This window comes from Perissodus microlepis, chromosome 13 (genome assembly GCF_051167445.1).
Source record: "Perissodus microlepis isolate ML-2025 ecotype Zambia chromosome 13, ASM5116744v1, whole genome shotgun sequence".
NCBI classification, from domain to species: domain Eukaryota; kingdom Metazoa; phylum Chordata; class Actinopteri; order Cichliformes; family Cichlidae; genus Perissodus; species Perissodus microlepis.
Window position 1 is genome coordinate 33,294,316 of NC_140473.1, and position 14,569 is coordinate 33,308,884.

At 44.6% G+C, this 14,569-nt stretch overlaps 1 protein-coding gene across 1 annotated transcript in view; it reads left to right on the forward strand.

The window, feature by feature from the left end:
* The first annotated feature begins 1,644 nt into the window (after positions 1-1,644).
* pdzd8 (PDZ domain containing 8) overlaps positions 1,645-14,569 on the forward strand; it is a 46,697-nt gene continuing 33,772 nt past the window's right edge. Inside the window, exon 1 of the mRNA XM_084949009.1 lies at positions 1,645-2,679. Within this exon, the coding sequence (XP_084805135.1) occupies positions 1,799-2,679 (881 nt within the window). The 5' untranslated portion in view covers positions 1,645-1,798. The remainder of the gene's footprint in view (positions 2,680-14,569) is intronic.

Genomic DNA, 14,569 nt, shown 5'->3' on the forward strand with positions numbered 1-14,569 from the left:
ATAGAGCCTTCTCTGTGGCAGGTCCCAGACTTTGGAATAGTCTCCCCCTAAATGTTAGATCTGCACAAACACTTGATCACTTTAAATCATTACTAAAGACACATTTCTATGCCCTGGCTTTTAACACACTATGACCCAGGCATTCTGGTCTTATTTGAAATAGTTTTAGTTATTGTTTTAATTCTTTTATTGTCCTATTATTGTTTTTTATTGTTATTATTGTATTACATTGTTGCTTTTTAATGCCATTTTTTATATTGTTAAGCACTTTGTGCTGTTTGAAATGTGCTATATAAATAAACTTGACCTTGACCTTGTCTTGGAGGTGCTGATTTCTATTCCTAATGCTTCACACTAGGCTGTGAAACCAAGCTAGAAGCCTCCACCTGATGAAGCCAACACAACCGCAACCCAACTGTTTCTTAAACACGGTAGTGTCATGAAATCCAAAGGATTATCTATTTTTTAAATTAAAATAGCATATCTTCTTAGTTTAAATATTAGATATGGTTTCAATGTCCTAAAATTTCATACTATTTACTTGATGACTTAAAAAGATGTAAGGGCTCAAAAAGGGCTGTATTGGAAACAATATGCATAATAAAAATACCAAATCAACTTTACACATTGATTTGTAATTAATTAATTTGTTCAGGTACCTCTGAAAGGGGATGGCACAGTAGCACATTTTACGTGGTTTTGTTAAATATACAGTTATTGAACAGAAATGAGCCAAATCTCAGGGGATTGGGTGTTTTTTACACTTTCAGAGTTTTGGTCCTAAGACTAAATTCTATCCTGTGACTTCCATATTCCATCTGGACTGTAGGATATACTGATAAATCAAAGATTTCTCTTTGTTTGGTTGGATCCAGTGGATCTGTCATTCCCTCTGTGGTTACTGCCAACCCCACAGCTTGATGCTGCCACCACCATGCTCCACCTGTGTCATAGTGTTAGACAAACGATGTGCAGTGCCTATTTTCTTTTCATGATACCTGTCTTCGTGCGTTTTCTTTAATTGTTCATTTGAAATGTAAAACAACAAAAATAAAAAAAAGTGCAAAGCAGTGAGAAAGACACCAGTGACCCCTGCAGGACTGTTCAGGAAAAACATGCTAGACAGTCTTACCCTTTGATTTGGTTTTAGTTAAATTCGTTCACATTTTTCAGTTTGTGCTTTTTGTTTTTTTTCACACAAAGAGGAAATAACATAACTGTTAATTTGTATATTACACACACACACACACACACACACGTATATATATATATATATATATATATATATATATATTTAAAAAAAAATACTGTTCATCATATGTATACAGTGCTGCAGAAACTGCACCTCACGCCCCTTTCTTCTCCCTCATCTGAGTTGGAGATGCATTAGTACATCTGTATGACAACAAAGGTATTCTATTCTATTCTATTCTATTCTATTGGCAATGAATACATTTGCACTAAAATATGAACAATAAACATGAATATTTAGAGGAAGTGATGGTTTTCGGTAACATGGCAGCCGTATGTTCAAGACTGTGACCAAAGGAAAGCCGTGTTTACAAAGAGGGCCGCGGAACCCGGTGACTCCGGTCAACAGGTTTCGCAGTCTGCTTGAACGCGTCAAAACCTGCTTTCGTCATCACGCACAGTCACGTAACCCATTCGTCCAATCAGGTGAGAAGCTAAGAGAAGCTCAGGAAAGAAGCCGATGATATGGCAGCTTTGAGAGCGCCCAAGTAGAACTTGCTTCGTGTTATCACAACACTTTGAGTGGATATCAGGGCGCGTGCTCGACATGATTTACTTAATACTCGTTTCCGCGGTTTTCGGTGCAGTCGTTACGCTGATAGTACAGTTCCTGCTAATATACCGGAGAAGCCCTGAGCCCGTAGGCAGGACAGTGCAGTATGTCAAAGTAGTGCCCGGTAACGCGCTGAAGGATTACTTTAATAGCCATCATGCCGAAGCAGGCCAGCAGCAGGACAGCGCGACATGTACCGCATCTAAGCAGCCAGAGGCCGCCTCTACGCGGCAGCAGGAGGCAGCCGTCACCGGCGGCGGCCCGAAACAACAGCCGCCACCGCCTTCCCAAAGCGAGCCCATCGATGCAGGAAAAGCCGAAACGTGCCATTTCCTAAACGCTATCTTTCTGTTCCTATTCCGGGAGCTCAGAGACACTCCCGTCGTCAGACACTGGCTCACCAAAAAGATTAAGGTGGAGTTTGAGGAGCTGCTGCAGACCAAGACAGCTGGTCGGCTCCTGGAGGGACTCAGTCTGAAAGATTTCTCTCTCGGGAATTCGCTGCCGGTTTTTAAAACCGCCAAAGTCATGAAGCCGGTGCATCTGAACGAGGACGGGATGCCCGAAGAGCTCAACTTCGAGGTGGACATCGAGTACAATGGCGGCTTCCACCTCGCCATCGACGTCGAGCTGGTGTTCGGAAAGTCTGCTTACCTGTTCGTTAAGATGAGGCGCGTGGTGGGCAGGCTAAGGCTGCAGTTCACGCGCGTGCCCTTCTCCCACTGGTCCTTCTCCTTCCTCGAGGATCCACTGGTGGATTTTGAGGTGAAGTCCCAGTTTGAAGGGAGGCCACTGCCTCAGCTCACCTCCATCATAGTCAACCAGCTGAAACGGGTCATCAAGAAGAAACACACCTTACCCAACTACAAAATCAGGTACGGTCCAGAACCAGCGGGGTAAAGTGTGCTAAGCGTGTAAGCCATGAAATGTTAAAGAGGGACGACCAAACTAAGAAATAAAACACCTGGGAAGCGCCCCCAGACCCCAAACTCCCACAACAACAAAGAGCTGTTAAATGACCAAAAACACAAAGGGCTACGCAAAGACTCTGTTCTAGAGAGTGGTCACAAAACACACAAATGAACCCACTGAGACACAATATTATGACTTGAAAGATATAAAGTAATCAGGGAAACTCACAAAATGACAGTAAACATGCAGGTGGTCAGAGTCGTGTACGTGCTGTGGGTTACTCTCTGCACACCCGGGCAACAAGTCTAATAATCCGTCCGTGGCTCAGTTTTCACGGCCCGGGTAGCTTAAAAATGAAGACTTTTTGCTGGCAGAAGACCTTTCAGACTCTTGAAGAGTGTTAACTTTGTAGTATTCTTTATTTTCTGAGCTCTGCTCATGCTTTGAATGTTACTTTCTTTCCAGTTCTTCTTTTAAGCAGTGAGAAAGTTTCAGCTCTGTTCAAGAGAGGAACTGTTCCCCTTTTTCTTTCTTACGTGTAGCAAGTCAAGTTTTATATGCACTTTTCAAGAACAAAGGTTACAAAGTGCTTTATGATCCAAAAGTAGATAGAAAATAAAGCTTAATCAAAGCAAGCTTGCACAGGTGGGTCCCAAGCTTCTCTTTAAAGGTATCAGTTAGGCTGCCACAAACCAGTATTTTGATAGTCGACTAATCAGATCACGCGTCCAGCTTCTTGCACCAGCAGCATCTGCTCTAACTATCATTAGCTTACAGCTGGAAGTGTTTAAGGTGCTCACTAAAAATAAAGACAAGATGATAGTTTATTAAACTTTAATGAAATTTGCAGATTGTCTCGGTGGAGTTTAGTAAACTCAGCCGTCTGTTCTTTCTATGTCAAATACAACAGGACACTGGAGTAATTCTGTTTAATCAGTTTTCCGTTTGTGTAAAACTGTAACTTTAATCTCAGCCAAACCGATTCACTCAGGAACAAATCAAACCCTGAAAAGCCAAACAATAAGATTTTTAAGTTATCTAAGTGACTCATATATCATGTTTAACCTGAGTAGCAAAAAGACCGCAGCGATCTGAAAATGATGTGTCGGGAGTCCGCTGTTCTCGGCGGCTCGAGTGAGCCTCGAGCTCCCGGTCAGCTGTCGAGCTGGTGGGTAGCAGACGTCTCCGAAAACGTCGGAGCGCTTTCGCAAATATGCGATGTCTTGATAAACCGAGCAGATATTTGAAGTTTACTCAGCTACATTCACACCTGAAAATATCTTAAAGGTTTATTTTGTGACCCAGAAAGAATCATAAAAGTTACATTAAAACTAAGTAACTGCGTGACGTATATATCATGTTTAACCTGAGTAGCGAAAGACGGCGCTGGGTTTGAAAACGGTGTGACCTCAGAGACCCAATAGTTCTGACTTGCTCCCTCTCAAGAACAAAAGTAAACGTACAGCACACCTGAATATTTTACCTCAAACCTTGTACTTGGCGTGTGTGTCCGCGGCGTGTGTGTCCGCGGCGTGTGTGTCCGCGGCGTGTGTGTCCGCGGCGTGTGTGTCCGTGGCGTTCTGCTGTCTCAGCTCAGCTTCAGCGTGTAGAACAGAGGCAGGTTCCGTAACATCAGACATGCTGATGACAACTTGTTAGATTACTGTAAAGGTGTCTCAGATGTCCCCTCTCGCTCGTCCTCCACACATGACTTTTCCACAGTTTGCATTAATGACAGGACGTTAAACTGAACGTGTTTCCTGGAGAGGGCAGGCAGATGTGTCCGTAGTGCTGTCTCTGCGGGTGTTCACATTGACAGCTGACCAGGCTGTGATTGGAGCCCTAACTGAAGTAGTTTTTTTGTGGTAGATTTTTTAAACCATGTGCTGCTTTCTAGAAAAACTCAGACTATGTGTCACAGTAACAAAGTGAGGTGATCATCTTTTGAGGATATGGAGGTCCCTGCAGGCCAGTGTCTGTAGTTTTAGCATTGCTTCACTTTCATTGATATTTTCTATTGAGAGACTGCACTGACACTCTGGCCTCACTGAGCTAACGCTGCTCTTCTGCTATCACGTGCATATTGCTCCAAATTTCATTAATATAGGACTCGACGTCGATCATCTCGGGACACTTTGTGTTACGTTACTATATTAGCGGAAGTACTAATGCATGAACATCATGTGCACTGTTAACCAGAGTTTCTGACCCGAGAGTTTAGATCAGGGGTGGGGAGGTCCAGGCTCGAGAGCCACCGTCCTGCAGCTTCCTGGGTCAACACACCTGGATCACATGATGGGTTCATTACCAGGGGACACGCTGAGGAGGTCATTTAGCCATTTTAAGGAGCTGTGTTGGATCATCATCTAAAACCTGCAGGTCTCGAGGCCTGGAGCTCCCCATCCCGATTTAGACGGATCTGAATGTGGATCTTATCCTAGCCATTGTTACCATGGAAACATGAGACTTCCAGCCAGTTCTGAACTGGTTCCTTTTCAGCACCGGCCCATATTTCAGCTTCAGTTTGAGAAGCAGATGTTCTATATCGTCACATAGCAGCAGAGGAGGAGCAGTTTCTTCTTCTAATCATAGTCGCTGACTGTAAACGTACACGCAGCCAGTTCTATGTGAAGCTTAGCCTTTGTGTGAGTGAAGCTCCTGCATCTGGAGCTGAACTGCTGTCCCTCTTAAATGGTTTCCACTTGCATCTTGATCTGACGATAATGACCTTTCTGTTGCATGCACCGCTCCTGGGTGGAAGCATCTGCATTGGTTTGACACGTTTACTCGCATTTGGGAGCCAAATTCTTCGCTCGAAGTTTCTCCCACTACGTGAGTCACATTTCAGATCCCTTTCCTCCCACTTGGAGCTTCTATAACTTCTGTTTTCAGTGTTAATGATTCATGTTGTTTGTAAGGATGGTTTAATCGTCCTCATAAATGTTGGTACCAAACTCCAGACAAAGGATGCTGCTGTCGATTCTGTGACATCAAGTCATTTTCATTTTGACAACAGACATTTCCAAAATCCTAACTGCCCCCAGGTTCCACTTTTAACCTGATTTTATTATCTATAATTTGGCCTTACCTTCTGACACGAGCATTGTTAGGCCAAGGCTGTGAGTCTGTGCTTGGCCTCAGCTATGGGCAGCTTGCTGTCCTTCTCGGGCACAGCGAGGGAGTTGGCTGCTCGGCCTCCAGTGTCTTCCCCCATGGAGGGTACTGCTCCTGGCTTCGCTCGTCTTGCAGCTGAGCATCTGAGTGACTGCTGCCGTGGTGTTGGTTGGTTTCAGTGATGGTCGCAGTAGGTATTGTCTGTATTTACTACTACACCTTCAGAGGATGCTTCTGACCTTGGTAATGAGCCACAGAGGGTTCCAGCGTAGCTGTCATCCTGTCAAGATAATTCCCCGTATTTTAAATCTTAACATTAGCGTGAGAACGGGGAGGCTACAATCCTGCCTGTGATTTAACACAGAGCCACAGATTAGCTTTATTAGCCTGAGAGAAATGACAGCTCTGCATTATTAAAAATCATCATGGACACTTTGTCCTGATGAAACAGTGGAAGCTTTATACAGGTAAGCTTAACGGTGCATTTTTCGTTCTCATGTCAGTGTTTGTGTTGGGTGCATGGTAAGAGTCAGAGTGGGACACGCTCGGTCACGGAGGCTCTGTGCAACACAATTTAGTTTACGCAGTGACAGGAACAGAAGAAAGGGAAGCGGAGCGACTGTGTCATTGAGAGAGAAACTCGGGTCAGTGGTTCGTAATTTCACTGCGGTTTCTTATCAAGTCAGAGCAGACGTGGCAGGTAGCTGCTGCTGATGGGCGTGCCTACAGTCCAGCTGTCAGACTGACAAAATGAACCATGTCTGATGAAGGCGGAGCTTGTTCCACTCGGAGCGATGTGCTGGAGCGTAGCGGTGACTCTCACAGCAGCATGATTTCCTCTGTGCTCTCTTGGACCTACTTGACTCCTGTGAGTCCTTACAGGTGTGTGTGTGCGCGCGTGCGTGCGTGCGCTAACTTTGCTTACAGCTAGGGCTTGAATCAAGAATAAGGTCCTATTCATGCATGTATGTATCCAGTGTATTTAATAACACTGTGTAAAGGTTGCACAGTAGTGTTTGAGTACTTTGCAGCTATGGTGAGCTTGCAGTGATACCCATGAGGCATTTCTCCAGCAGCAGTCCCAGACAGTGGGCTGACCACGATGTCATTACAGCATCAGCCTGTGCATACAGTCCCGGCGTGTTTTACACCGCGTTACTTTCCCACAAGCATGGTTCATGGATTCCTTGGCTAAATGGAAAACATAAACAACAACCCCTCATTTCTCTTTTATTTTGGTTAATATGCCAGCACTCATTTTTTTCTTTCTGTGGGTTCGTTAGCCAAACTTCAGTAATAGCAGAGATCTTACAATAAAATGTTAACCTTTCCTCAGTGTTATTTGAAGATTTGTGTTGGGTCTGTGTTTCCACATGTCCCGCTACTGTAGAGACTTATTGTCGTGAAGGAAAAACAAAGCAACAGCGGTCGATCGATTTACTTGCACAAGGGAGGCCTCGTCGGTATCTCAGGAACGCACTTCGAATCCTACCACAAAATGACCCCGACTCCGGCCTCGCTCGCTGCCTTTTATTGGAAAACCTCGTTACAATAAACAATAGTTTACATAAGTACCTCCCCTCGTAAAACCCCCTTTGGTTACAAAGACAAGGCACTGTGTGTGTGTGTGTGTGTGTGTGTGCAAGAGTGTGTGTGTGTGTGTGTGCAAGAGTGTGTGTGTGTGTGTGTGTGTGTGTGCAAGAGTGTGTGTGTGTGTGTGTGTGTGTGTGTGTGTGTGCAAGAGTGTGTGTGTGTGTGTGTGTGCAAGAGTGTGTGTGTGTGTGTGTGTGTGCAAGAGTGTGTGTGTGTGTGTGTGCAAGAGTGTGTGTGTGTGTGTGTGCAAGAGTGTGTGTGTGTGTGTGTGTAAGAGTGTGTGTGTGTGTGTGTGTGTAAGCGTGTGTGTGTGTGTGTGTGTGTGCGTGTGTAAGCGTGTGTGTGTGCACGTGTGAGAGTGTGTGTGTGTGTGTGCGTGTAAGCGTGTGTGAGAGTGTGTGTGTGCGTGTGAGTGTGTGTGCGAGAGTGTGTGTGTGTGTGCGTGTGTATGTGCGAGTGTGTGTGTGTGTGTGTGTGTGTGTGCGTGTGTGTGTGAGTGTGTGTGTGTGTGTGTGTGAGTGTGTGTGTGTGTGTGTGTGTGTGTAAGCGTGTGTGCGAGAGTGTGTGTGTGTCATGGGGGTGCGTTTGTGTGACTTCCTGATCACAACTGTTTCTAACAACATCCTGGTCATACGGGGTAATCTCCCCCACACCCAGTGTGTGGTTCAATCCCTGGTTCACCAAACACAACACAGTGAAGCCCTAAAACGGGCAGGAAGCTTACCAAACATCAAACAAACCTTCACATGGGATGTGCTTGTGATAAAACACTTCAGCCCCCCACCCAGAACCTCGAGAGGCTGGGGAGGGGGACAAAGGAATGCCTTGATCACAGAGTTTGAAACAATGTAGAGATGGTAGTAGGGCTGCACGATTTTGCATGAAATGAGAATCACGATTTTTTGCTTAGAATTGAGATCACGATTCTCTCACGATTCTCTTTTCCAGTATAAATATTTATTGCACTTATTAACTGCACATCAACTTCGTAACAGTTGAGACTGAACATAAAAACAATAAATAAACATAAAAACAACAAATGTCTCACACTTTGTCGTTGCCGCAAAATGTTGTGCTGCTTGAAATTCCGTCTCCACCGTTGCTCGACGCTGCGTGTGTAGAGCAGGTAGTGCAACAATAGAAAAATAGTTGTGGGACGGCACTGCGTAGCGTTTGTCTAGGCTGTTGATCATTCTCCTAAATCCCTCGTTTTGCACAGTGTTGATGGAGCCATATCTTTGGTCAGGTGATAAGTGATGGCCTCCGTGATTTCTTTGTGCCTGCGGGAGTTCGACGGGTATGGGGAAGCGCTGTACAAGGTTCCCGTTATTGATGTTTGGGTGGTTGACCGGGACGGATTTTCTCCTGTCACTTTCTCGTCATCCCCGACGTGCTCGCCGTTGTTTTTCCCTGCTAATTTTAGCAGCCAGCTTCTGTATCACGTGGTATAAGACTCTGCCCTTGTCATTTGTTGAGCAGGAAGACTGAGCGCTTGTTTTCATGCAGATTACGTCCCGGATCAAAATGCGGTACAATCGTCGTCTTTTTTTTTTTTTTTTCTTTTTTTTTTAATCGTTGTCATTTGGAAATGAGATCGCACATAAGTATGAATCGAGATCGCGGTTTTCTAACGATTAATCGTGCAGCCCTAGATGGTAAGCATAAAAATGACAACATTTAACAATTTGCATACAAGGTTGTGCACCCCCCGAATACTCTGGTGAACATTAGGGAGGTCAAACAAATCATTACTGGAATATTAATCAATATTGATGAAAGAGTATCCATGCAGCAGGGCTGTCTTTGTGTCACACAGCACCGCAGACAGAACGGCCCACAGTGTGTGGAGGGAAAAAAGCAGCCAAATCAGATGGAGTTCAGGCCTGAAGAGCCAAGCTGAGGATGTGAGAGCTCCATCAGCATCTGTCACGCTTCCACCTCTGCAGTCTTTATGAACAGGTCTGTTTTAAAATGCAGGGGCTGACTAGTTCAGTATTTCACAGTGGACGGTCTGTTTTCTAGCATAACTACTTTGTCCATATTTCATGTTTAACGTTTCCATGAGTTATGATTTACTGTTGAGTTGTTTGCTTGACTCTAAAATCAATTCTGGCTTCATCATCTCTAATAAATGATCTAAATGAGGGTCATTCATTACATGAAGCACCTTTCAGCGCCTGTTGTGATTTGGCACAATATAAATAAAAGCAAACTGAATGAACTGAGCTTATGTAAACAACCAAGTATATGCACGGAGCCACGCAGCAGAACGTCACGTATCAGGAGATGCTGGGACGACTTTCCCTGTTTTCTCTGCAGAGCTGGGTGTGCTGGGTGTGCTGTGGTGGCATCAGAGATGTTCATGCTACACAGGTGTTAAAGTCTTCTCAGTGGGTCTTTGTTTCCTCTTTCACCTGCAAATGTAATTGAATTTGTTCAGCCGCTGACACACTGTGCTGAGTGCGGAGGAGAGTACTGCAGCTAAAGCATGCGAGCTTGCATCACCACAGTCGTGCAGAGCGCGTGTGATGAGATGATGTAATGAAGACTGGACTTTGGGATTTGCTGAGTAGCACAGATGGGAGCCAAATGTGTGCTGCAGCTTTAGCCCAGCCATCATACAGCTCTCCCTGCAAACTGTTATATCACTAATGCATTAAGCAGTGAATCAATAACTTTATTATAACTTTTATCGGCAATCATGGTGAAATGTGGTTTGAGGCTAACAGCTGCTTCTCCAAAGAGTCTGTCATTCTGCTGATGTGCAACCTGAGCCCGGCACATGGATCAGTTCTTCACCTGCTGGCTCTGGGTTGGTCTGTCAGCTCGCTGGAGAGCACAGAGCGTCTCTGTGCAGAGACACACGGCGGTTACAGCATCAGTGTGTTTGTTTTCATTCACCCAAAGCAGATTTAATCTGACGCTGTCACCGTTTTTAAAAAGCCTTCTAATACATAGAAACATATACAATCTAAAAACAATGTTTACTGTTTTCACTTGTGGTTTCAGTTGAGGACAAAGGTCAGCTCACCGAGGTCGGAGCAGCTGCGCTCTTCAACGGTTTCTTTTTCTCTTTTTTTGTTTGCTAGGAGACACGTTTGATTTTTAACTTATTGGTTGTTTGGTCGAGTGTGTCAGACAAACACTGGAACGGCCTGTAAACACGGTTAGAGTGGAAAAAAGAAGCCGGTTTCTCTCCGTTTCCCTCCCACCATGGTGGGTTTGATTTAAATAAAATGTTTTTTACTGAACACAGGCTGCTGCTGTTCTTTCTTTGAGTAAATGAATCGCTGCTGCATTTGCTTGCAGCTGAAGGAGGGGCCGTTAAAACAGTTATTTGACTGCTTCTGTTAGCTTCAAGTAGGGCTGCCACAAACCATTATTTTGACAGTCAGCTAGTCACCGATTATTTTTGCGTTTAGTCGACTAATCAGATCACGCGTCCAGCTTCTTGCACCAGCAGCATCTGCTCTAACTATCATTAGCTTACAGCTGGAAGTGTTTAAGGTGCTCACTAAAAATAAAGACAAGATGATAGTTTATTAAACTTTAATGAAATTTGCAGATTGTCTCGGTGGAGTTTAGTAAACTCAGCCGTCTGTTCTTTCTATGTCAAATACAACAGGACACTGGAGTAATTCTGTTTAATCAGTTTTCCGTTTGACGTTTGTGTAAAACTGTAACTTTAATCTCAGCCAAACTGATTTACTCAGGAACAAATCAAACCCTGAAAAGCCAAACAATAAGATTTTTAAGTTATCTAAGTGACTCATATATCATGTTTAACCTGAGTAGCAAAAAGACCGCAGCGATCTGAAAATGATGTGTCGGGAGTCCGCTGTTCTCGGCGGCTCGAGTGAGCCTCGAGCTCCCGGTCAGCTGTCGAGCTGGTGGGTAGCAGACGTCTCCGAAAACGTCGGAGCGCTTTTGCAAATATGCGATGTCTTGATAAACCGAGCAGATATTTGAAGTTTACTCAGCTACATTCACACCTGAAAATATGTTAAAGGTTTATTTTGTGACCCAGAAAGAATAATAAAAGTTACATTAAAACTAAGTAACTGCCACCATTGTTGGAAACTGCAGTTGTCTGGGCCGCGCTATGAATTCTGGGATATGGTGGGTCACGAAGGATACGCCCAACCCATCCTTCAAATCTGGGGAAATGAAGGACGCGTTTTTGTTGGCCGCATTTGGAGGAGTGTATAAATTTGGACAGCCTTCATCGCTGTAACGTAATCGGCCTACAAATGCAGCCTCAGAATTTGGACACAGATGTCACTACCCGATCCGTACACGTGCAGGTCGTCTTCTTCTGTTTCGTTTAATGGCAGTTTACTCCCCAGTGTACGAGGATACCGCCACCTGCTGACCGAGCGAATGAGCCCTATTGTAAACTGAACTTGCGTCATTACAAATCCTGCTTGTGTATGCGTGTTCAATTTGATGTAGTGATAGTCGAGCGTGTTTATGGAGATTTGGGAAGTGAAATGTTCTCAACACAAAATTGGTCCAAAAACCTCTCATGTTCAGCTGTTTTTTTTTGTAAAAAGATAACAATGTTAGCCTTTTCTGCAGCTATAGGGGATTTATGGTATCACTCTTGGCTGGAAGCAGTGCTTAAACAATGGAAAAACACAAACTTTGTCCAAAAACCTCTCATGTTTAGCTGTTTTCCATTTTTTCTTTGGTCATTTTAGCCTTTTTGGCCAGGGTGAAGGGAGCATCTGCCATCAAACAAGAAGACAGCCGCATGTAACTACAACGGTGTTTGCTAGTTCACCTTACATGCATTAATGTAATAACGTGGTTAGCCTACTCAACGTAAATTACACACGAACAACATTAAGCTACTCACGCAGAGAAGAACGGCTGCTGCTGCATCCTCATCATCATCATTTCTGCTACACTGGCAGGGCTAGGGGCCAGGACTCTCCTCTTCGGGTTTTTGGGGGATGTTGCTAACTCCGGGTCCGATAACAGGCACCACACCCGCAGTAGATGTGCTCGGTGTGAGGTCTCGCAGCAAGCCATCGAATACGGTGCATTTCTCGGCTTTTAAAAAAACGCTATGCGTCGCCAGGTGTTTCGTCAGATTTGAGGTGTTACCTCCTTTGCACAGTATCAGCTTAAAGCACTTGTTGCAGGCTGCTGAGTTTGCATCTTTTGCTGTGAAGTACAGCCAGACTTTGACCGCTTCGCTTTGGGCATTTTTAATCTGTAGCTCTGCTCTAAAAGAACGTACGTACCTGGACCCGCCTACTATCCTCGGAAACGTAAAATGATTGGCTAGAATTCAAAGTGTATCACAGCTCAGGAAAAAAAAGCACCGAAATAAAGCACCGAAATGTGCGCTGCTTTTCGGTCTGGTTACTACCGTTTACGTCAGAACCGATACCGGTACCCATCCCTACTCTTCAGCCATGAATATAATGCTTCCAGATGTATTTACAGTCACTGTGATGTGGGCGTGCCTCAGACAGGCTGTCTGTCCGGGGTGGGAATAAAAAGTAACTGTACATGTTGGAAACGAAGCCAAAGGTTCCTGCGGTGTTATAACCTTACTTCCAATGAAATGACTCTCATATCCTCTGTACATGACCTGCAGCTAACAGGTAACCGGTGGACCATTTAGGAGTGTTAAAGCTACACGTTTCCCTGGGGCTGGAGGGAAAACAGTCATGGCCAATCTGGGACTTGCATTTGTTGGGTGGATGTAAATTCTTTGCTTTGTCTGTCATGTTTGGTAGTTGTGCACGCTGTTTTAGGTATGTAGCATCATTTATATGCATGTCAGTTTTATTTTGAAACTTCCATCTGGTGTTTCTGTACAAGCCAGCTATGGGGTCTGGTAGTTACTGCTGATGTCCTGCTGTTGCTGGACTTACTGTAAATCTGTAGTCTTTGACTGCATCTGGTAGGGCTGTGCGACATGACCAAAATCTCCCGATATAAGACATTTATCTTCCCATTAACGATATGAATCACAAAACAGTGCATTTTCTGTAAATCCTGTGACTCTCGAGCGACTCGACTCGAAGTGTTTTCAGCTGGCCGTCGAGTGTTTTCACCGATGCATGAAACGATGCATTTTTGTCTCAACAACATTAACATGAATGCAACACATGGGAAAAAATTGCCACCATAAAATATTGATATTTTGTTTTTAGATTAGATTACGTAGGCTCCACGGAGTCTGCCTCGTCCTTCTGGATGTTAATCCTCTACCTCTGTAGGAAGCGTGAACATGAACAAATCTGGGGTTGTAGTCGGGAATCAGATGTTTTAGCTGGTTTCTTTCCAGGTGAAGGACAGTTCCCCTCGGTGTCGTTCTTGTGTCAAAACCTGCTGTTGTCTTACTCGATAAGCTTGTTATAAAACAGGCTCCCTCAAGCTTAAAGTGATCAATGACTTTTAACAGCATCCACTCAAAATGAACTTGTACTCCTCAGTGAGCATATGTCATCAATGCTGAGCTGATGACCCAAGCATGAGACTGTACACTGTGCTTGCTGCCTCTGAAGCAGTACAGTCCTTTCAGCGGCGCTCTCTGTCTGTCGCTAGCAAAGTTGACCCAGACAGTAAAGCTAGTTTTCGGCTACGAGCCCGACAGGAACCCGGCGTGTTAGCCAGAGGTCCCTTTAGCACGGCTCGGAGCCGCGGACCAGGCCGAGGTCTGAGCACAAACATGCTGAGGCTGTGTTAGTTCAGTGACACAAGCTCACGTGTACACTTATGTCTGCATTTTGTTTTGTTAAAGCCGAACACAGTGATAGCAGCAGTGCTGCCACGTGTCTGCACAGACTGAGAGGCCAATGTGTTCGTTCAATGCAGGGCTTCAGTTAAGATTGAGAGAATCTGCGTTCACGTTTGCAGTCTCATCAGACAATATTTTAAATAAAGAAAAACACTTCATTTTTGGAAATATTTGTGGATGTTTCTTTTTTGGGGTTTTTTGGTACTACTTGGATACTTAAGCCGGCCAAGTAAGTTGAGACTGAGTCTGTTTGCTCCATCTTTTCTTTGGTGCGTTTCAGCGGACACACCAATGAGCTGGCCGTTGGTTTGCACACCAATCGATGTGGCGTTGCTATATTTGCTCTTCAGTTACTTTGTTTCTAATATGATCGTATGTAGAAGCTCCAA